The sequence below is a fragment of the Oreochromis niloticus genome, linkage group LG4 (genome assembly GCF_001858045.2).
Source record: "Oreochromis niloticus isolate F11D_XX linkage group LG4, O_niloticus_UMD_NMBU, whole genome shotgun sequence".
NCBI lineage: Eukaryota > Metazoa > Chordata > Actinopteri > Cichliformes > Cichlidae > Oreochromis > Oreochromis niloticus.
In genome coordinates, this window is record NC_031969.2 from 13,466,120 (window position 1) to 13,490,733 (window position 24,614).

General features: G+C 40.9%; 1 protein-coding gene across 1 annotated transcript in view; it reads left to right on the forward strand.

Annotated features, from left to right (window-relative positions):
• Positions 1-5,319: 5,319 nt before the first annotated feature.
• mgat5b (alpha-1,6-mannosylglycoprotein 6-beta-N-acetylglucosaminyltransferase B) overlaps positions 5,320-24,614 on the forward strand; it is a 69,563-nt gene continuing 50,268 nt past the window's right edge. Inside the window, exons 1-3 of the mRNA XM_003454025.4 lie at positions 5,320-5,803; positions 6,919-7,031; positions 20,796-20,940. Of these exons, the coding sequence (XP_003454073.1) occupies positions 5,736-5,803; positions 6,919-7,031; positions 20,796-20,940 (326 nt within the window). The 5' untranslated portion in view covers positions 5,320-5,735. The remainder of the gene's footprint in view (positions 5,804-6,918; positions 7,032-20,795; positions 20,941-24,614) is intronic.

A 24,614-nucleotide genomic window follows, 5' to 3' on the forward strand; every position in this document is an offset into this window, starting at 1 on the left:
TGATAGTTTGGAAAGTAATAAAGAATTTAAATGAAATAATGACTGAAGAAAGTGTCAAAAGACCGTGGCTCTGACATGAACTCAGAATCACTGGTAGTGAAACATGTTGAATGATGTGGTTGTCACAGGCCACTTTCATTCAGATTAGCAATGTGTAATGATTGGAATAAATCATTCTACCGTAAGAAGAATAATCTACAAGTGATGTAGATATTAGAATGTAGCAATGTAGCAAATGTATCCTAGAGTGGAGTGTTTGATACAAGAATCAGGTCTGATTGTTTTTAACTTAGAACTTATCCTTTCACTTGCAAACTGCAGAGAGTAATACAAGTCCTTAGTAGAAGATCCAGGAAATTAACTTCTATTCACCTACACCCTGGTGAATAGAAGTCATTGACACAAAGCTCCTAAACATGCCAAAAGAACCATCATGACAGGTCAGGCCCCTGCATGGTATGTACTACGGGCAGACAGAAGAGTTGGCTGATATCGAGAAATGGTATCAAAACTGAGAGACAGCACTGAGGCACTAACAGGTACGACATCTAAGCATAAGATCCATAGATAATACTATATGTGATTACCATTTAGATGTATTCATAACTTGCTTCCAACACCTTTACAAATGGAAATATTTATAAGTTCAGCAAGTCAGAAAGTAGCCAACAACGGTGACTATATGGAGACGTATAGGACAATGAAATTGCTTTAAAATTGCTCGCTGCAAGCAGGTAAAACAAAGCATGATATAAAGCTCCCACTGCAGAAAATGTCTGCCTCTCATTGATCCTTGTCAGGGAGAGCCAAAGTGTTAAAGTGGCCTCAAAAATCTAAAGGCCCTCTTATCCGTGCACTGAGGTTCATGGGGTCTTCTAGGAATGAAGCAATTTTCCAGCAGGGTTTATATGTAGTGATCTCTTATCTCACACTTAACCCGCACCAAAGCAGGTTAGGTCTGCAGCATGAGTTACCATGGTGACACACTCTTTTATGAAGTATACTGCCTCTGTGACCCTGAAAGCCCTGGGTTTAACCTGGTGGCACAACGCTAAGCCCACACACCTTTGTTAAGTATGCGTTGAAACCCATGAACGGTAATAATTACTGGATATTTCCACAAGGGCACTGGATATACGGGGATGTTTTAGTGCTACGGGTATGTGTGCTGCCTTGAATGAAACTCAGCAAGCAAAGAAAGTTACGTGGGCTGAAGAACTGTGCACTCAGTCCCTGATTTTCACCCACACATCTTCTCCTGCTAGACACCAGGAAAAAAAGATGTAATATATTCACTATGACTGAATTTCATGATCACAAATATGAAGCTTAATACATCTGATTTTCTGCCAATATCCTAAAACATTCTGCATTTTCCCCAGGTGCATATTTCCCTATCGAATACTAACTCGGTGTTTGGTATAACACTTTTAAGACTTTGTGTGTGTGTGTGTGTGTGTGTGTGTGTGTGTGTGTGTGTGTGCCCTTGGGCATTTGCTTCTGTGAATTTTCAGCAAAGCAGAGCAAGTCCAAACCAAACAGTGGGAGGGTGGAAGTAGATGCTCAAGGGACAAGTAAACAGACAGAGAGAAAAGATGGTGAGATTAAGATAAGGTTAGATAGATCGAGAGAGGCTGTAACAGCATGTCACTAAAACAGCAAATATTGTGGAGAGTGCGGAGACGGAGGGGTCAGTGAGAAGATGATGGCTTATGATAAGAAAAAAATCAAAAGAACATATTTATTGTAGCTGATATAAATCCCAGAAGTAGAAGAAAGCAAATAAAAGAGAGGAAATGAAAAAAGAAGATATGAGATATTTAAGAGGGTCTCTGTGGTTAAAAGAAAGTAGAGCCAAAGAAAGTTTAGCACTAATTTATAAGTGATGTCTTTACATCTAAGTAGAAACTTTTTTGTGATTAGGAAAATACAGATCAATAAATCTTTCTCCAAATATTTAATCCAAAAACCATTTGCTTTGTATGAACTACAGTATTTATTAACCAGTAGTTTCCCTCAGTCTGATTTTCACCATATCGTTCCCATCCAAAAGCATAAGCATAAAAGAGTCCAGATTCTGGGATTGTGATGTCCCCTTGAGGATTTTTCATGAAAGAACACCTGAATTGAGCCTGAATTAAGCTGGAAAATCCGATGATTAATACTCAGAGGGCATCTTCTAAAAAAGGATTAGCATTTTAGAAATTCTGTAATGCTTAATAATACGGTGTGGAACCCTGTAATTAAATGGAATTTCAATGTATTTCGTTTGAAAATAGAATGTAATTATACTTACAGGTAGGTACACTCGAATAAGTGAATAACAAGTCAGACTTTTACTTGGAAACAAAGAAATAATTCAACTGCAAGTCAGTTTAATTAAGGTGTAAGTAATCTTAAGTAATACATGACTAATCTGTAGTAGTGAATAACTGATGTTATTTTGCAGGGAAGAAGAAATAATTACATTGTAAATAAATGTAAGTTGTGCATATGTAATTTTAAGTACTGTTTAATTTTTTAGTAATTTTGCAGAAAAACAAGCAATATGTTTGTGTATAAGAAGGCTGTACTTTTTAGGACACAGGCTTTATTATGGATTGGAAAAGTCTCACCTTTTCACATCTTCAGCTTTATTTCATTTATGCTGATGTGAATGGTGGATTTATTATTCAGCTTTCCTTTTATTTTAACAATATAAATGCGATCAGGACTGTTCTCCCTTACCATGTTACAAGACAAAAACAGTACTGTCAAAATTTGCAGGCCTATGTCACCACATAGCTATGTCTATGGAGCCAATTTTGTTTCTTTCACAATCATTGTTCAAACATAACTTTCAAATGGAGTGACTCCTTTTCTGTAAAATCCCTGGAAGTCAGGCAAGGTTAAACTACTCTGAAAGCGCCAAAACAGCACGATGACAGGACGGAGCTGCTCGTGCTCAGTTGTGAGGACAGTCTTTATCATGTACATAGAGGGTCCCCCCCTTCTAATTTACTTAAATCCCTCCACAAAACAGACTCCCAGAGCTCTGCAGGCCTATCCAAATGTCTTCTTGCACATTCAAGTCCTCTGTTATGTGTCAGAAATGCAAAACAGACCGAGGTTTTAAGCACGGCCTCTCTGTTGTTCTTCTAATATTCTTCTCTGATGCTTTTGTTCCTTTTTCTCCTTGCGCTCATTTTCTCAGCTGGTGTTTTCAGTTGCCTGCTGCACCATGCGGTTCAAACTCAGACACAATGCTGCTGTTTCTCTTAGAAACCCACACCTCTTAAATAAAGAAATGATTTCTTCTGTTAGCCTTGCCATGTTTGCCGTTCAACCCCAACATGACACTGCAAAGGCAGGATTATTTATACCTGAATCACAGCTGATGCACAAAATCTGTGCTCACTTTGCTCATTTGTGCAGCTGCATCTACATATTGTTTCCAAATAAAAAGATATGAATGACATATGCATAAAACAAACATCATTTTAGCTCTTATAAGCACATAGACACATAATATGCTGTCTGTCATGGGTAACCCTTGCTGGGATTTTGCGTTCTGGAGCCAGTCAGAAGAAGGCCTGTCATGCTGTCATTTTACAGTAAGTGAATGTGATCTCACCGGTGATGAATTTTAAATCTCAGCTTGGGCTCGTAATGTCAGCAGAGCCAGCTGAACTGCTCTGCGGGCCAAGAGCCAGCGTAGCAGCAACAGATATAGCCAAGACAAAGCAAAGCAAACGCAGTTTCTATGGCAACAGAGGAAGCTGTTGTCTGCCGTCCATTAGGATGGAGCCCCCACCCCAATAAATAAATAAATGATAAAAACAATATTAATAAAATAAAGTAATAAACCAAATGGTATGGTAATAATAACGTAAATGGCTCAAGTGTCTAAAGGATGGTGCCAGATTTTATTTGTTTGTTTCCAGAAGCTCACTAGAATTCCTCATGGTGCCAGATCATAAAGCATCAGAAGAAGAACCTTATCTGCTTATATCTGTTTTCCTTGCTTTTACTTGTTTACTTGGTTATTTCCATCTTTAAAAAAAATCTTATTGTTATTCATCTGAAAGGGGTACCAATCCAGCCACTACCTGATGTAAACTCAGAGTTACTCACTATGGACTGCCCGGTGATGTGTGTTTTGAGTTAGTTTAGAATGAACTCAACCTGTTAGTCTGCAGCATCTTATTTTAAAATGATCTGTGGCCTATAAGTCAAAACGAGGCTCACAAGAGGAAGATTACGCTCCTGTTGTTGTATTCTATATCCCGCCCTCTGGGTGTCGCTGCTGATCTGCTGTTTGCCTCGCAAGTGGAGCTGTCCTGGGTGCTGAAACGTCGCCACAAACGGAAACCTGCTGCTGGGGTAGTATGAGTATTTCTGAACATTGACTCCGAGTTGAAATGATTTGTGTTGCAGATTTTCCAGCTTTCATGGACGTTCTCAGCATTCTCAGGCTGAAGTTTTCCCTCTGCTCTGCTGCTGCAGCTTTGGATTCAGTCTATGAGTAAAGAACACTTCTCTATCTGCTCTAAACCAACAACAACAACAAATCCAAAGGTCTTTCCAAGTTGCCAGCCTGCACGAAGGACACATTATTCTTCTCCATAATGGCCATTGTAAAGGTATTTTATAGAACACAGCAGCTCGTGCTCTTTTCTTAAAGGACACTTCCACCGTGTTTTATTCCCTTACAGCACACCGCGTCTTGTCTTCCCTGAAAGGCCACTCGTCATGGCATTATGCTTTGAAAGAGCACCTAAATCTACACTTCAGTGTGTTAGAGTATTTTTTCTCCTAACAGAAGAGCGCCTATACAGAACCTCCAGCTCACCCCTATTACGCCAACAACTCAGAGAACCGCATTACATTTTGTGTACACCAGAGCGTTTCATCATGTTTTCTAGTTTTCCTTCACTTAGAGGACCCTTCTGAGGGCAATCGATTTCAAAGTGTCGCATGTGGAGGCGCTCCATCCGGATTTATCCACAACTGAGAACAAACATTACAGGACTGTGACGTGTTTTCTCCTTTTTGTTGGGTAATTTACGCATCAGTCAGGCTCACTTTAATTATTGCAGATTGTGTGTGTGTGTGTGTGTGTGTGTGTGTGTGTGTGTGTGTGGGGGGGGGGGGGGGGGGGTATTGTTTCGTTGTTCTGTAAAGAAATACAGTTTGAAAAAATATATTACCATTATATTCACATTTTTAGAAATTATGTTTTTACCTTTATCTGCCCATTCATTTCTAAGAACGGTGTCAACTTTTGTATATCACCCTGGATCATTAGATGGCGCTATCAGTAACACACCCCCAGCTAAAGAGCCACTCGTGTAATAGGAACAGAGTCAGAGCTCCATCCACTCAGAGTGATCCAATGAACTCAGCAGTCCTGGGTTATTGCACTTAATGCCGCGTGGATTTTCCAGGACAATTAACCAGCACCGGAGCTACGATCATAACTTATTAAAAGAGACAATCACAGCTTACACCGGTCCCCGTTCGCTCCTCTACCGTATCCTCAGAAGGACCATCCACCCCGCTGTCTGCATGACACACCGGCAGGATTTCCGCTGAACTTGTTCCCAGCGAACCGGGAAGGCTGGGAAGTTGCGTTGTCTTGGACGCACTTCCCGTCGTTGTCCAGGACCCCGGCTGAAAGTTATGCATTTGACGCCGCTCGGCACACACACTTGCACGATGTTAAGCAGAGCCGACGCTTTCTGTGAGTGTGGAAAATGATCGCAGCCAGCAGCGAGCTTTCCATTATGCTGAGGAGATGTCTTCTCACTTTCAAACCGTTCAGGTAAGAACGCGTTGGTTTCGCTTTTCCACGGCTTAAAGCATTTCCTCCCTCCATTATTTAGCCTTTTGACTGTAGAAACGGTAACGCGAGAGCGCATTTCCTCTCCTTTTGATTTTTAATATGACTTTTTTATTTTTCGTGCCGCAACGTCGTAAAAAATAAATGGGATTCAAGGGAAATATAGCAAAACCACTGCAAATTGATCGTTTAGTGTTTCCCAGACTGTGACTGATTAGTGTTTCTTGCTTTTTCCCCACAGTAGAGCAAGTTTTAAAAGTTCAGAGCTTTGCGATTAATTGGAGTAAAGAAGCAGCCGCTGTGCCACAATTAAGATTTGCTTACTCAGCTAAAGCTTCTCCACAAAAGCAGCTTGGAGAAGCAGTGGAAGCAAAGCGAGCAGACAGAAACTCATTAAAACTTCAGAGTTTGACAACACGGGCTGAACGCAAGCTCGTGAACTAAACAGCCCCGCGTAATTAGCAACCTTGACCACGCGCAATTATCTCACATGTGGCTCTATCACACACTGAGGCTGTAGCTGAGCGGCTGCAGTCAGCTTTCAGCCTTACCTTAAAAAAACAAAACAAAAGGTGTGTAAGCGCAGGACGATCTGACCTGCAGTTCTGCTCCATGAACAGGATTGTTTCCAAAACACTTTCTCAGCACGGCTCCTGAAGCGTTCAGAGGAGCCTGTCTTAAGTCAATCGCTCCAAAGCGTTTGTTTTTCAAAGCTTAAGAAATGTCGTGCTTCTCTACCACATGCAGCCATTTGCCTGTAACAGAATACTTTTGTTTTGGATTTCTGCTCGCTGAGCGCAGTGAGATGCAGCAAACCCATACATATCATGGTTCATGTGAAGTGACACAGTCAAGAGTACACGGTGCCCCCCCCCTCCCCTAAAAATTTTTTTTTGGCTTGACTGAGACAGAATGATAGGTCCAAAATGTCATGATGTATTCAGTGTCCTAAGTTTAAACTGAACTCTTCTGCACTTCCTCTGTGACATTACTCTACCTGTCCTTTGTCTTCTGCTTCTTTCTGTCTCCTGAGCTCTATCCTTGGCTTTTGGTCTTATGTCACAAATCGCCCTTTTGTCTGTCTCCCTCTCCTGCAGGATCTTTGTGGTGGGGATTGGCTTCTTCAGCCTGTGCTTTCTAATGACTTCTCTTGGGGGCCAGTTCTCGGCCAAGCGACCCGGAGATTCCCCCTTCACCATGCGAGCTGAAGGTAAGCCTGCGGTTATACATCAGTGCCGCTCGGTAGCCTGTGACTTCAGTGGCTGTGCCCTGCACTTGTAATGAACAGGCTGGAAACATGCTGAGAGCTTCATGGGGCTTCCTTGATTACTGCCAGTGAACTGACAGACCTGCTCACTTTGCTCATCAGGAGTGCGTCAGGGGGTACCGTCGCCTGGAGAGGCTCCTCTCTTTTACACCGCCGTCTTTTTTTTTCCTCGTCTGCTTTCACGTCATGACCCTCTTGTGATCCAAAGGGACTCTATTTTAGTTGTAGTCGCAGCTGAAAATTGACTCATGGTTTTGTCCATCTTTATGCTGGTTATTTTACCCCGCGTGTGGGCAAATAGTGCAGAGCCACACGGTGTGTCGTGCAGAGGAAGTAATCTACAAGTCGGCCAGATCCCGCAAGCTCAGCCAAGCAAGAATAGGAACAAGCATTTAAAAGTGATGTAGAAAATGACTGAGGCTATAATCATATTTACTGGTGATTTCAAAGATAGTTTGATCATTGGATGGCTGGAAGCTGTGTGTTTCAGGGTGACAGCTACAGTTATCACAAGGTAATTTTAAAATACCAACAAAGGCTTTACCGTCACAGAGATCTCTCAAATGAAATCCGTTCCAGAAAGAAATCCGAACTATGCGCAGCCATCCCTCAGAGAAACCGGTTATCTTTCAGGGCACGTCCTCTGTGTTTGCGCTATGTGCCTCTGCATACAAACCACTACAGCACAAGCCATTTGGGAGAGTCATTGTTAGCTTTTTGGACTTTGTGTCGCTCACCTTTTTATCACCGCTTGGCACAATGTTGACACTGTGTGTCATCCTCTGTGACAGAGACCAGCTGGCATTAGAAGAAGCAATGCTCCCTATCCACTGCCACCCATCCAAGGACACCAGTTGTTACCAATTTGTGTTAGCAACACACTACGCTGATGCCAATTCATTCCTATGTAAAGTAGACAATGGCATGAATTTAATCTCTGGTGAAGAATGCAGTTTGGCTCTGGGTCAGTGAGTAAAGGGCACACCGTTGTGTGGTTTTTGTGTGTGCAAGCTTTAAAGATGTTGCTGACTGAATTACTGCTAGACACGTCTTGGTTGTTAAAACTCTTAATAATTCTCAGACCAGGAAAAAAAATCTGTAGTGTAGAAGGGAATGTTGAATCAGGTGTGATCATGGGTGATAATTTCAGGGATAGCATCCGTTTATGTAAGGGTATACAGAGAAATGGTTCAAGGTGAGGAAGCCAGAAAGGAGGGAGTGTAAGACAGGAGAGCTGTCTGATTAATTAATCGCTCACAGGCTGCAGTCAAGGGAAGCCATGAGGCCTCTGGCTCATTAAACGCTGCTAACCAGGGAGAGCCCAACCATGTAAAGGCTCATTCTCCATGTGCATTTGTGTTTATGCACACGTGCCTGCTTGGGAGTGAGGATTAGTGGACCAGGATTTAGAATAATTAAGTTGGGATGAGTTGCTCAGTGGAACGGCACCTCGAAGGCGCTTACTATAGCTATCGCACCCATCGAGCCTTTGCACTGGATGCTCTGGAGAGCTGCAAGAGCAAAGGCTGGATGCATCTGACCCCACATTGTAGCTCTTTTCAATTTCTTTGTGATCATTTCGTAAAAAGCGTAGAAGCGCCTTAACGCCCACAGCACTTTTGTATCGATGAAAATGGCCAGGCTGTGCTGACAGGAACCGCAGCTCTGTTTACTGCTCATCTTGTGAATGACAATAACTGCCTGAAGAGCAAAAGGTGTGGAAAAAAATATGTAATTACTGGGTTGCTACCTTCTGTTTCTCTCCCCTGCCTCTACATTTCTATCATTCTCCTGGCTCTTTTTTTTTGTGTTTTTGGCTCTGCCAGAGACGGAGAATTGCACTGGGATGCAAAGCTCTATCCAGATTTAAAGTGCATGCACTTCCTTCATTACTTCCCTTTGAAAATACGGGAAACTAATGATGTGGAAAAAGTAAGGGGGGGGAGGGTCAGAGGGAGACCATTTCTTCCAGAGTGGGGTGCATGAAAGGCGGAGGCGTTTGATCCTAGATATCTTAAAGGCTCCAGAGGTGTACCGTAGCTTTCTAATAAGCTCTTTGAAGACCACCTTCACAGTATGTCCTTTTGCCACGGGGGTCTTGATGCAGTTTATCCATAAAGAGAGAAATGGGCCTAGCGCGGTTTCAGGTTTTTACCCAGCTCAGAGCAAGACTAAATGGTTCGGATGTTAATGTGCTCTTCATTGTTACATGCAAGCTTCATTACCTGAGTTTTTTTTTTTTAACTGCTTTTCCTGCACCCTGTGAATTTGAATTCCTTAATTTGCCTCTTCATATTAATTAATGAGTGAATATTAAACAGTTTTGCAGAAATTGCTCCTAAAACAATAATAAAGTCATACCAAAGGAAATAAGATTATAATGAATAACAATGAGCTGCTTACAAGCTGCTTTAGCCTCATAAAGTGCTGAGTTACAGCAGGGCAGCAGGTGTGCGGGGCGCGTTGTTCAGCACCGTGTTTACTGCCATCCTTTCACAGACACTGATGGAACTTTTTTATTTCACGGATCGGCGATCTTCACTACGTGATGGATGAAAATGAGCCTTTTCTGACATCGATCATAGCAAAGCAAGGGTGTGGCATCTGCACGTCTAGCAAAGCTGCAAATGCGAGTTTGGTTTTTTGAATAAAAAGTTTGATAATGTGCTTGAAATCGAAGCACTGTCCCTCCAGCGTGTGTGTGTGTGTGTGTGTGTGTGTGTGTGTGTGTATTGGTACTATGAATAAAATAAACCCAAGTTTTCTACTGCTGGAACTTCACCAGCAGTTGAGAATAAATGGGAAATGATTGTGCAGGTGACTGCCTGGATCTGTGCCTGACAAAGAAGAGGTGTGGATAAAAGATGACTGCTCATCGTTCACACTTTCGCCTGGTGGAGAGAAAAAAAAAAGCAGCTTTTTTTTTTGGCTTGGATTGTGAGGCGAATATGACAATGCAGACACTGATTGCTGTTTGTGACAGTTTGTGGCTAGATTCAACCGCTAACATGCTTTTTCAGATTGTTATTTACAGCTTTCTGGTGCTGAGCATCTTTTATTTAAAGAATTGTCATCAGGGTGTATTGTGGCTGATTTATTGCATGCTATTTTTCCCCCCTTCCTTGTTTTTTTGGTATTACAATAGACAGATTTAGGCAGAGATAATACTCATGCTATAGTTGAACTATAAAGAAAACTGTTATTTATTAGTTTTAAGTGGTTAAGTTGACTGGACTGTTGAATTTTGTGTGTACATATTAGTTAATTATTGTGACCTAGGGAAAAATAAGTACAACACTTTTGATTACAACTTTCTGCAAATTAGTAGCAGTAAAATAATTGCTTCCATTGGAGTGTGGCCACAGAATATATCTGCGCTTGTAAAGTCAAAATAGAGAAAAAGGAAGCAATGGATTTCACACAAGCAATATACTCTTACACCATACAGAGTCCTATGCTAGATGAAATTATTATGGTAGGCTGGTTGATTTCAATGGCTTTTTTTGGGTGGAGAGGATACTGATCAAGTATTGTCACTTACGTGAGCTGCAAACTGGGTCAGGAAATTCACTTTCTATTCTTGTTGTTTCTCTTTGCTTCCATGTATTTTTTTCTGTGTGCGTAAACAGGAAATATGTTTATGCAGAATAGTAGGCAGTGAAAGCATGAAAGAGGATAAAAGTACTACACTCCCATCTTGGAAAATAAGTGGAGATGCTGTGCAGGCATACAGTATGTTTCTTAGTAAACTGAGCTTTAGAAATGTACGTTTCAGAAAGTGAATTTGGGAATTTCAAGTGTAATTGATTTTGTTTTTAATAGTAGGTCCATCTAGTCCAGGGGTGGGTGATTAATTTTCTCAAGGACACTGGGACTGTTGTGGAGTGCTGTACCATCCTGATACAAAAATCCCAGTTTTTCATGTGGCCCCTTTGGAAAATTAATCATCTACTCCTGAAGTAGCAAAGTCCCAGTTCTTAAGGTCCCAGCTCACTAGCATCATATGAGAAACCAAAACTGTTACCTTCCGCAGCAGTCCCAATTGTGGCCTGGTGCAGACCTCCACAACAGTCCCAGTTGTGAGCTGGTGCAGACCTCCACAACAGTCCCAGTTGTGAGCTGGTGCAGACCTCCACAACAGTCCCAGTTGTGAGCTGGTGCAGACCTCCACAACAGTCCCAGTTGTGAGCTGGTGCAGACCTCCACAACAGTCCCAGTTTCTCATGTGACCCCTTGACAAAAGCAGTTGCACACACCAGCTCCAGTTGGTATATTTTTAACCATTTTGAGAAGCTAATCACATTATGCTATCACAATACATTTTCCAAAATTAAAGGTAGTATCAGAACAACCTGATGCATTGCAGTGACTGCAGAATGATCCGGAACACATAACTGTAGAAAAACTGCAAGTGAAGAAAAAAAATTGCCCTAAGATACAGAATTTATTTGCTGTAATGCGATCTTTTGTACTATTATTATTGGTCATGTTTTTGTTGTTGTAATTATTCACTTCGAATAATTTGGCAGTTAGACTAATTATCTTAATTACCCTAATTTATTTGATAAGGACCAATCTCGGAGTCATGATGTAGTGATGGGAAACATTTGTCACATGTCCTCCTGTGTATTGATATTTGTATCACGAGTAGATATCCCTACTCAACTGAACCATTTTAGAATGATATGACCTTACCACGGGTCTTCTAATTTCCCTGCAGCAACTGAACACAGCCTGGCTGCTTATTATCCAATTTGGGAGCTATTAGAGAAGCTCAGTGTGTTCCCTTGTCTGGGAACAGGGTTTAAAAAACAGGGTGGAGTGAAAGAGAAGAGGTGGTGTACACCCTATACAGGTTACCAGTTAATTTAATGTTCAAGAATTTGGACTGTGAGGACACTAGAAGACTCTCACAGACTCCAACATGAATCCAGAAAGGTTTTAACTGGGATCCTTCAGGCCCTGAGGCAAGAGTGCAAAACAATTCACCACCATGCAGCTTTCTTATAATAATCCGTAATTTTTCTCCCAAAAGACATAAACACATTTCTTTCCAAGGTCTTTGCCTAAGCACATTCAATTTAAAATAAAATACTGTAGACTGCATTAGAGTTTTTAAGGATCAGCTTTAATTGGAGTAGAATTAGAAAATTATTCAAAGAGCCGCTTGTGGGATGAACCTCTTTCCTCGGAAGTCCAAACATAGCTGGAGACATGCTTACCAAATGGTTCATAGGCAGCAGGTTGTCACTGGAATGGCGGTTCATGCACAAAAGAGTGAGTTTGAGTGAAAGATGAGAGTTGCTATTTAGATTCAGGTTCAGATGCCTTTCAGTAAAATGCATAAACATGTGGTCATGTGTAAGGGAAAATAATATAGAAGAGATGGAAAAAGGTGGTTACCACAGTGCAAGCTCAAACCCCAGTGACTTCACTCATAGAAAATCAAAGTCTGAAGAAAAAAAACAAAACAAAAAGAGGAAAGCACCGGGGGGGTGACCATGACCCAAAAGAGCCAACACATCCCATCCCATCTGCCAAACATGGATAGGATCTAGCATGGATCTTAAATGGCTGCCAATGGCACTGGCACACTGCTGACACAAGCTTCAGGATCGATGCAGATCTATGTATAGGAGGATTCTTTAAGCTTATCTTCAGAAAACTGACAGACTTGAAGGAGCACATTTTATCACTCAGCAGGACAACAGCAATCCTAAACCAACAGCCTGTGCATCCAAAGAGCTTTTCAGGATGTCTGACCGAGCCAGTCACCTTATCTGCTGGAGATTTGGGCAGTGAGACTTCACAGCAAGCAAAGCTGGAGCTTGCTCTGCTGAAGGCCTCAGAGATTATAGGGGAAGATACAAAGAGCTCCCAGACTTCATTGAATATACATGATTTTCCACAAAATAATAAAATTATTTACTGCCACCAGTAACCTTTAGATATATTGTGTTAAAAGGGCTATATCTCACACATAGTTCTTTCAATATTAATATAAACCGACTCAGATGAAAGTTGAGAAGTCTCCACTTCTTTTTCAAAATGTGCTGAAGCGCAAGGAACAAAAAACTGTAAATATCTACAAGCTGTAAATTAGCAACCTCTGTGCTGCTGCTCTGAATAAAAATCACACATCCAATTAAAATATATTTTCACATTTGCAAATTGATAAAGGTGGAAATTCTGCGTTTCGCTCTGTGCGGTGTAATCCAAAAATCATCATGCGTCTGACTAAATGTGTTGGTTTATCTGCACACCTTGGATAGAAGATAAAGGTTTTAATTGAAGTTAGAGGGAGTCGTGTTTTTAAAAAATAGTGCAGGTTGTTTCCATTTTTCCAGGCTGTCGAGCATAATAAGAGGTTGGAGCTACACGCAGGATAAGTGACAAAGGTTTTCTGCTCTAATAGCTTCTGGATCTGGCAGCTCCCTCACATGTGCCAAAAAACAGAGAGCAACTCAATCTCAATCAGCCTTTTCTGTAATGAATATTTGAATCTGCAGCGAGAGGATGGGGGGAGGGTTAGCTGAGCATGTCTGAGTTCAGAGCAGGAGGGAATGTATGATTTTTATCCTGGTGACAGGTGAGGTGGAGAGGTTCAGCTCTAAGCTCCCTCACGGAGAAACCTTGCCAGCCAGAGTGCATAGCAGGGAAGATTGGATTTATTTATTTAGCTTTCTGTGGTGCTAATGGGGAAAAATAATAAATTATTGAGTAAAAGTCAGACGTTAAACACTGCTGCAATTGATAGTTTGGTTGATAGTTTGGATTTGTTTGATTTTTAGCATATACTGTATATAGATAACAAAATCTTTAAATCCCTTATTTTAACCTGACGAAAATCCAACATCAGTTGGGCTTTATTCTTAAATCTGACCTATAGAAATGATACATTTATATATTTTGAAAGGTTCAAAAAAGCAGTTGAATAGTGGTGCTCCTGCTCTCGCATTATTCCATTGGAATCAAACACATAAAAGATCTGCAAGTGATTCCAGGTGTTGAACTTGCACTTGGTAGCCGTTCACTGGCACTCAATGTGTCAGTGGAAGCGAGGGAGGTCATTAGGCTGAAACCCAAACTAATCCAATCAGGGAGATTGGGGGGGGGGGAAATAGGAGTTGCCAAATCAGCAATCTGGTTAATTATTAAAAACGAATGAATGCACTGACGAGCTTAGCAACACCAAAAGGCGTTGAACACAACAGAAGACAGCTAAAGTGCATGATGACAGAATTATTTCCATAGTTAAGAAAAACAACTTCACAACATCTGAACAAGTCATTAACACTCTCAGGCAGGAAGGTGTATCACTGTCAAAGTCTAGAGCTGAGAGACACCTTCTGTAAATACAGCGGGGATATAACAAGGTGCAAACCACTGGTTACACTCAAGAAGAGGAAGGGCAGATCAGACTTGGCCACAAAACATTTAAAAGAGACTGCACAGTTAAAGCAAGAGGCAAAAAACCCGTCTTTGAACCAGAGTGACGGGGAGGGAAAAGTATGGAGAAGGAACAAGTCATGATCCAAAGCATGCGAAATCATCTGTTAGTCATGGTGGAGGTAATGTTACAGCACGGGCAAGTATGGCTGCCAGCGGAAATGAGTCACTAGTGTTTATTGATGATGTGACTGTTGATGGAAGTAGCAGGATGAACTGTGAAGTCTGCAGAGCTACACTCTCTGCTCAGATTCAGCCAAATGCTGCAAAACTGACTGAACAGCACTTTACAGTGCAATTAGATAATGAGCCAAAGCATACTGCGAAAGCGACCCAGGAGTTTCTCAAGGTAAATAATGAGATATTCTTCAATGGTCAAGTCAGTCAGCTGATCCCAGCGCTATAGAGCATGCTTCTTAGTCATTAAATACAAAACTGAAGGAAGAGAGACTCACAAACAAGCAGCAGCTGAAGGCGGTTGCAGTACAGGTCTAGTAGAGCATCTCAAGGGAGGAAACGCAGCACTTCATTCTGTCCAGGGGTTCTTTGTTAGATTTTAAGCTTTCAAGTATTTTAAACAGTCCTATTATGTAAAATGATCTAGGTTTGTCCAATAAATCCTCTGAAAATGGGGGACTGTGTATAAATGACTGTAATTCTAAACCCGTTAATACAGTACTTAAATTAAAGCTGAAACTTTGCACTTTAAATCAATGTGACTAATCTGTAAAGAAGCAAAACTACAACAAATATCATTGTACAAATACTTACTGGTCTAACTGTATGTCAGTACACAAAGCAGTTAAAATCACTCCAACTAAAGCAACCTCAGAGTGCTGCCAATGTCCCTTTAATGCTTCTATATTAATCATCCAACAATGCAGAAGTATAATTCTGGTCTATTACTGTTTTGACAAAATTTAAACCTTTTTTTTAATGACAAATCTTCAAACTCTATCTTTGTGTGCATGTTTTGCAGCTTCAGCTTTAGCTCTGGTACTCTTTGAGCATTTCTGCTGTGCTGCTCTTCCTCTGTACCCGCACAGATTTATTCTCTTTTTAATATTTCAAGCTGTATCAATGATTCTCATTGATCTACAGTGTACAGGTGGGTGGTATGACCTAAAACATGATTCTTAAACCCACTATATTTTTTTCAGACAAAAGGACCCTTTTCTGATTTATTTTGTCATGTTGCATATGTTAATAGTAAACTACCTATCATTTCATTACCTAGTTTTACCAACCCAGCCTTGACCATCAATGACTAGATTACAGCAGCTTAACCTCTAGGACTGATGACTAGCTGGAGATGGATTTCTTTGAGGGAGTTTCTGGCAGGAAGGACCCCCCCCAACTTTTCAGTTTGGTTGGGCTAAGGTTGAAAAAAAGTTAAAATCCATCCTTTAACAGGGTTAACCATATCTGCAGAACCTTGTGTGGTAGAACATCCTGAATCTGTTTCAAACACAAGAGTGATCAAGTTCATCTGGACTTGTTAGAAATGCAGTACTCTGCAAAAGTCTAGAGACACTCCTCATTAATTTACATTTTGCTAGGAAAATGAGAAATGCAATGATTTACTGAAACATGTAAAATGCATAGAAATACAATATATAAGGCAAGTGAGCGAAAAAGCAGTAATTTGCAAAGAAAAACCTTGAAAGACCTTCAGAGAAGATCTATTACTTGAACATTTTTTAAAAAAGGACAAAGTCTGGAGGCAAAATATAAAGAAATGGGGGTGGCTTAAGACTTTTGCACAGTATTGTTTTTGATGAGCTAAAATCAAAGTGAATGTATTTATCTAACGATGGTATCATGATATCCATGTCTTCACACTAAAGATGGGATCCGAGCTGCTGTTTCTGCTCACAGTCATGCAGTCTAACCTGCTGCTGGCCTTTCCTGGTCTGCCTCTGCACTCTTTTGTTCCCACTTACAAATTTGTTGCTGATTTAAGCAGACTTGCTCTTGCAAACAAACAAGGCTTAACCTTTTCCCTGAGGTGTTTTCCATCATTGCAGTTTGTTTCTTTATATTGAATGCATATTTTTGGAAATTAAGTAATAAAATACAAAGTCTTTTCAGCTTTTTCTTGCATGTAGCGCCTAATTACAACAATAGTCAATTTCACAGCTACTTTTATTGTGTGGTATAGACTCCAGAACATTTATATAATTCAGAGGAAGCAGGTGCATTGCAGAGTCCTTCTAGCTTTATCTATCAGTAGGCTAAAGTTAAAATACCCTCTTTCCCTTTAAGTAGCATCTGCACACTGCTCTTTCTTTCAAAACGGTGTACACGGCTGAAGTAGTATATGTATATAATATGACAACATGCATAAATAATAAATAAATAACCATCAATAAATGATTTTTAAAGCAATTTTCTCTACACTGCAATTACTTCTAGTAGGGTAACCACATGTATGGGCCATTATATTAACATTTCAATAAGTCTGTCTGGGAGTTTTGCATGTTCTTTCTGTGCCTGCGTGGATTCTCTCTGGGTATTCCGGCTTCTTCCCACATTTCAAAGACATGAATGTTAGGTTAACTGGTGATTTTAAACTGGCTCTAGGTGTGAATGTGAGCATAAATTGTGGTATTTCTCCCTGTGATGGATTGGTAACGCGTCGCCCAGTGACAGCTGGGATAGGCTCTGTCTCAAATATTAATTTACATAGAATTATATGAAGTGCACGTGTCATCCTCACGGAAACCTGCTGATAGTTTTTCTCCAGGCACACGTGGGGGCCACTTGCTACGTGTCTCTCTGTGCTTTATTGTCCTTACTTATCGAGCTCATTAAAGCAGTGTTCCTTAATTAATTTATTATGTAAGTATTTCTCTTAAAAGAGCAATTTTTGCAGCCATGTCAAATATGGGGAAAAAATGTGAAGACTGGGACTCTGTTAAAGTTGCCCAGAGGGCTGCAGAAGGCAACAGCAATCGGACAGAAAGCACGGTGTGGGCTGTACATGAGCGTGACATGTCCTACTTATTTTTTTGTTATGCTATTATGCCAAAGAGTGCAGGGCTTTTTGTTTTTTTTAATGTCTGCAACTAAAATGAACACACATAATTTGTATGAGTTTTGTGAATTCAGCGTTGAGGTGGTATTAAAATCAATAAAGGCAGTGGCAACGCTCTGTAAACGACTCAGGCTTCACACACTCAAAGCCACTTTCCAAACATACCAACATTTTCTTGGCCCAGCAGAAATGCTTCTGAAAAAGCCCAGAGGACGAGCTTTAAATGCCACTGACTTGAAGGCTGAACATGTAGGGTAAAAGCAAAGTTTGCTATTGTAGACTCAAACACTGAGGCTTGGATGGCACATAAACAATTTGCTGAGGAACTATGGCCAGAGGGCACAGACGCGGCCTAACACATTTCGCGGTGCTGATGAGAAAACTGTGTACGATTGTGGATCAAGTGATGGGGAAAGAATGGGGAAAACACCGAGGGCCACAGCTACAAAGATAAAAAGATGCTGTATATCGGGCGGACAGGCTGGGTAAAAACTGTGGTATTGAACTTCTACACGGAGCCTGTGGGTGTATTGGAAGGCAGTTGTTTATAGCCGGTCAGCAAGTGCTTTGGACACAGCAGCCTACAGTAAAGATGGTGATCTAACTGGAATTTGTTCATAATATTGATTGTGCTGTGGCACTTCTGAAATTGAGCCTTTAAAGGAGATTAGCTGTTGTTAAATGTGCCTTTTATTAACCAGCTGATGAGGAATGACACAGAGGAGGCTCTACATTAGCACGTAGATACACTATCAACTCCTGCTGCACTGCTGTCGGTGCACTCAGATCTGCATGGGAAATAACACATTAGCTAATGTTTCCCAAGAGACGACAGAAAACGGGAGTAAAAGGCTGTCTGATGAGCAGTTGATTGCAAACATATATAAGGTTTAGTGCTAAAAATGCACTGTGCAGGAAAGGTGGGGGCGGTGGGTGGGGTGCAGTCTCAGTAATAGTGATTTACTTGCACAATGTGTGAGAGCTGGATCATTACTGTGGAAAAATGTGAATTCTTCCCACACTTTGGCCCAGGGGCTTTGTTTAGATTTACTGCAGCGAGTAGACGGCAACTGATAGGGGATCATCTGAACCTAGCAAAGAGTCTGAATCCTCCTTATTAAGAAAAAGACTTTCCTTTTTTTTTCGTTTTTTTTTTTTTTTTTTAATAGATGGTTTTAAGTAGTGGTTGTTATTGTTTTTCTGCAATTTTCAAATAGACTTTGGCGTTTATTTATGTGGCCTTACATGCTACAGTTTAGACAGCATGGTAATGTACTAGCTTTCTTCTTTCTAATCTTCTTTTAAGAAAAAAAACCCACTAAAATCCTGGTTCAGTGTTTTATAAAAGTGTTGTATTAAACTGCTGCTATAATGCTCCAAATCGTAAAGGGAATTCGTTTATTCTCTTTCTTTCTGCCCGTAGAATAAAAAATTTGTTGTCTAACTACTGAATTATTCAAAAGGAGACATCTTTAGGCCAGTTTGACTGAGGATAATAGAAAAGCCTCAGCCAAAGAACAAAATATGCACAGGCAATAAAGGAAAGTATATCAGTGCAACATTTCTGTGAACCTTTTTTGAGAGGCACTCCTTTTTGGGGGGGGGGAAGAAGCACACATACTCCCACAAACAGCAGGAGAAGTTGAGTTTTTCTCCCCTCTCCTTATTTTATTTACTGGAGATGTAATGCAGTTTATTTATTTATTTATTTATTTTATGTGAAAGGTGACTTTTCCCTGCCCCGTGATAAATGAACCCTGACAAGGGAAGTGCAGCCTGCACACATTGCAGTTTCCAAAGCCTAATGCAATTGATGAGGGAACGCTCAAAGGTGAGGTTTTATTTTCACTCTCGGAGAACAATATGAGGCTGTTGTTGGTTTCTGATATTTTCTTTTTTCAGGAATTCAGGCTACAAATTCACTCCTAAGTCCCAAGAGTGGAACTCTTTATCTCAGTTCTTCAAATTTTTCTCATCAAAAGCGACTTAAGACCTACCGCCTGAGGCACGCCGAGCTAATTGTGTTTTCTTGGTACTTCGTGCATTTACATTTTAAAATGAATACTTGGCGTTGAGCTTAGTGTGACTGAAGCAAACAGCAGAGGGTCAGGACCTTGGCTCAGCTGTGGTGCATTCTGGGACCTGCTTTGACCTGGTTGTCTGTTTCTGCAAGCCTGTTAATTGACTGGGTATTTGCAAACAGCACCCTTCTGGGTTACCACCAGTCAGGTCATTAATAATCTGAACTAAGCGCCAAAACAAGTCCAACACTGAGAGTCTAATTTGACCATTCCTTTGTTTTGCTGGGTGTGCTGGTTCCCAGTGAGCAGCTGGGTTTAGTTATGAGGGATGAAAGTAAAGAGAAAATTGACTGAGATGATGTTAAAGGTAAACCAGAGTAAACTGGGTAATGAATTAAAGTAATATAATAATTAATATAGTAAGACAGGCTCTTTGAGAATCCATGCATAGGGAGCAAAAGAGGCTGAAGAGGTGGAGGTATGCTCTGGAGAGAAAAGTCAGTAGAAGCAAGACAGAATACATTTGTGTAAATGAGAGGGAGACGGGTGTAACAGTGAAGATGCCACGAGCAGATGTAGTGAAGGTGGATGAGTTTATCTTCATGTGGTCAAACATCCAAAGCAAAGGATGGTGCACAAGAGAGGTGAAGAAGGGTGCAGGCAGGTTGGAGTTTCAGGGGTAATTTGTGGACCCAGGAGAGTTCAAGATGTTAACATTTTCATGGAGAGTGACTGGACACGATTAGCAATGAGTACATCTGAGGGACAGCTCAGGTTGAGATAAAGGAGACAAAGTTAGAGAGACAAGGCTGACATGTTTGGGTATGTGTACAGGAGGGATAGTGGGTAAACTGGACAAAGGATGCTGAACATGGAGCTGCAAGGCAGGAGGAAAAAACAAGACCACAAACAAGGTTCATAGATGTATTGAAGCAGGACATGTAGAGGGTTGGCTTGACCAGAGGAGGATGCTAGAGATGTGTTGAGATGGAGGCAGAGGGTCTGCTGTAGTGACCTCTAAAAGAGGCAGCAGTTTACACTTGAATGACTTCTGTGTTATTTCAATAAATTCTTGTGCCTTATCCTGTTGCTTTTGATATCCTCATCTTCTCTGTGCCATCTTTCTGATTTTTTTTGGGGGGGTGTTATTAGTCACATAGTATTTATCTGTCTCTATTTTTTGTTTTGTTTTTGTTTTAGTACTTGGTGGCCAAGAGTCTCGTGGGGTGCTGAGAAAAATCTGTGACATGCTGGAGGTAATAATGAAGAGGATGGATGTTCTGTCAAAACTGGGCAACACAACTGACACCCACAGGCTGGATGAGCTGAGCTCGGCACTGGACAGGTACAGTATAGCAATGGCTTGCATTTCGATATGTGTATGTGTATATATGTATACATGTCTATACACTTATATATGATGCCAAGCTAGAGTTGTGTGTTCTGTGGTTTCCTTGGCAACTGACCTCTTCTTATGCCTGCACTTGCTCCAGGTTTAAGGATAGGAAGCTTCCTCCTTTTGGTGCATTTGTTATTTGTTTCCCTCTTGGATATCGTGTCCATCATCTCCGTGTCTTCATCATAGACAGGAAATTTCTCCTCTCAGAATTCATTTCTGGTAATCTCTAGAGAGATCTGCAGTGACATTTTCTGTTTACAGTATGGCTTGGTCACTGTGTAACCAATTCGATCTGCATTTAATGAACGAAGGCAGACGTATAGTGCCTCACCTAACCTGAACCCTGATTTCACAAGTGTGATGGGAAAATATTTACTGTACTCTGGCTAAAGCTCCACATATTTATATTTCTATGTTACGGTTTAGTTTGCTCTGCAGAACGCTCCCTGAATATACCCTCAGTCGCACAGTTCTAACAATCATTTAATTGGCCTCTCAGGGACTAAACTGGAAATGTTACGGTGACAAAGGGCAAACAGTTTCAAAACCAACCACAAATGCTGATACGTATTGAGTAAAAGTTCACACTTGAGGTTAGCGTGAAATCTTCCAGCAAGAAAAATTTCGCTCACCTAGTATAATGCTGCGAAAGTAATTAAGCTATCCACTTGGTCTTCACCAGCTGATAGCCTTTTACGCTCCCCGATTCATGGAAATATGAGATGCTTCTGTGTGAAACAACCAATGTATGTTTGCACAATGAGAGGCTGTGTGTGGGATTCCTGTGCTCTACTGTATATCTGTGTGACCGTTAATTAATCTGTGCTGCCCTGTTGCAACTTAAGGGATAGAAAAAGATCTTTGGCTGCCGCTTGCTTCTTGGGTGCTGGCTCTGTATGGACTGAAGTGGAATGAGATTGGGTTATAGAATTATGTTAAGTTATGCATATAAGCACAGTACGATTGCTTTCCTCTGACACACACGCATGCACACACACAAAATAATAAATGCTGCCTAAATGAAATCAGACTTTTTCTGCTCGATCTGCATCTGGCCCTGGACCACTGTTTCATTTGTTTTTGCGAGTTTCTGCGGGTTTACATATTCAGAGCTGTTTAATGAGCAATATAAATTCCAGAAATACTACTATATAACACGAGTGCTCATTTGAATAATTCATTTAAGTGTCATGTAAAACAGCAATGATACACTGCAATAAAGTGGTTCCACTAATGAATGTTGGTTGGTTACAACTCAAGCAGCAACCATCGTTAAAGTTGTGTGCTGATGTGCAAAAGTTTAAGGTCAGGATTTACTTTTCTCTTAGTCTTTGCATGTCAGATGTTTATGAAGCAACGTGTTGAGCCGTGCAGAGACGAGGATCAGGCCGCAAAGGATCGTCTTTAACCGTTTTAATAGTATTCACCAGCAGCTGCAAACATAAAATATTTACTCTTGTGAAAACTCTCCCTGCAAGGCAAATCTAGTAATAGCAACCTATAATCTTATTATATAACTACTTTTCTTTGGACACGCAGTGCATATCTGAAGTAGAAAGTGTAAATAAGTAGGGAAAAAACTGTTCTCCACAGCATCAGCACTATTACACAGTCTAATGCTACGAAGTGCTAATGCTGAAGTTGTTATTTGCTAATTTGGTTAATCAACCAAGAGGATACAGATCTAACTTCTTTCCTCTTCTGTAGTTACAGTTTAATCCACATGTTTTTGGACAGTGAGATATTTTTGTAATTTAGCCTCTGTACACCACAGTGTATTCAATTAGACGTTCAAGATCTTCAGTATAAAATTAAAAACTAAATGTGACACTTCTGCTAAACGGCTTGAATTCAAGTTGAAACTCTGCACTTTAGACACATCATGAATATTTCATTTAAAATCCACTGTGGTGGTGTACAGAGGCAAAGTTGTACACACACACGTCATTGTCTAAAGACTTATGGGAAACAACTGGTTTGGCAGGATCATTGCGTTACCTTGCATAACACTGATTTCAGCCACAAATGGGTATTACTTACTCACTTGCATGTATAACCAGAGAAAATAGCCAGGTTACTCTGTTTTCAGGTGAAGTGATGTCTGAAATTGAGTATTTACTTTCTAGTTGTGTATGATTATACTTGCAAGATAATATCCAGCAAGATTCCAGGAGAATAATTGTTTTGTTTTGTGTATTGTTTAAGAAAACTGATTTGGTTAATTACTACAGCAGAACTACTTCCTTAAGTTTAATGGAAGACCGTGGTTTGTTTTACAAATACACAATGCATTTAAATGTACCTGACATACATTACAGTGAGTGAAAACATCTTCTAGAGCAGTGTTTCCAGTTTCTAGAGGGCAGTTTAACTACCTGCTCTAATTAATTGGAGATAAATTATCTAAATTTCAGGAGCGGTACCACACCTCCAAACACGCCCCTTCTGGGTATTATCTACTGTTGTTGAGAATAGATTGCTTAATATAGATCAGAGTTAAAAGAGAATATAGTTTGGGATTGCTTGCAATATTACAATATGGCGGTTAATGGGTGTAAGAATACAAAACAGAAAATAGGCCTGGAATGGTAACAAAGAACTGGGGTGCAGGGCAGGAGGACAACTAACCCCCACCCCCAGGACAGTAGCAAGAGTTACTGAGGGTGAGGGGCAGACAATTGCCAATGGGCACTACATTAAAAGGAGATGGGGGTCAGGGTGTCAGCTAGGGCTGCCACAAACGATTATTTTGATAGTCGACTAGTCACCGATTATTTTTGCGATTAGTCGACTAATCAGATCATGCATCCATTGGACGTAAAATGTACACCTGAAAATATGTTAAACGTTTATTTTGTGACCCAGAAAGAATAATAATTGTAATATTAAAACTAACTAGCTGCCGCCATTGTTGACAACTGCGCTGGGCTGCGCTATGAATTCTGGGACACAGTTTCTTCTTCTTCGGGGTTTAATGGCAGCTGGCATCCTTGTACATGCAGTGCTGCCATCTTCTGTTTCAGTCCGTTATTACACTCTTAAATACTACTACTTATTCCTGCGTCTTTTGGGATCTTACAAAGCTTCAAACGACGCGTCGACTATTAAATTAGTCGTCGACGATTTTAATAGTCGACGTAATCGTGACTAGTCGACTAATCGTGGCAGCCCTAGTGTCAGCACACCTGGCCACTGTACCAGTGTTTTTCCATTGTGGGGGTGTTTACTGTAGGGAGGAGGAGACCAGAGGTTATAACTGTAACTGTTGTGTGGAATTCTTTAGATCAGCCTTTAGAATAGGACTGCATAGGATGCAGTGTGCTGATCTCCAGATGCATCTGTAAGGAAAATTGGTAATAAAAGGATTGTGTGAAACTTGGAAACATCTCTGCGTGATCTCTACCAAGACAAAAAGAATCGGAGAGAGACCGGCGTTGTCTCCTCACACTGTTCATTCTCGTTTTTGTGCCCCTCCCTCCCTCCCCTTTTTTCAATTCTTTCACTTCTTTCACTTCTTCACTTCTCATTAGTACATGGGGATCTGGCAGGCCCAGGAGCCGCCGCTAGTCCCCATCAAGGCCTTCCCCAAACCGTAGCTCATTTCTTGATTAAGCCGTTCG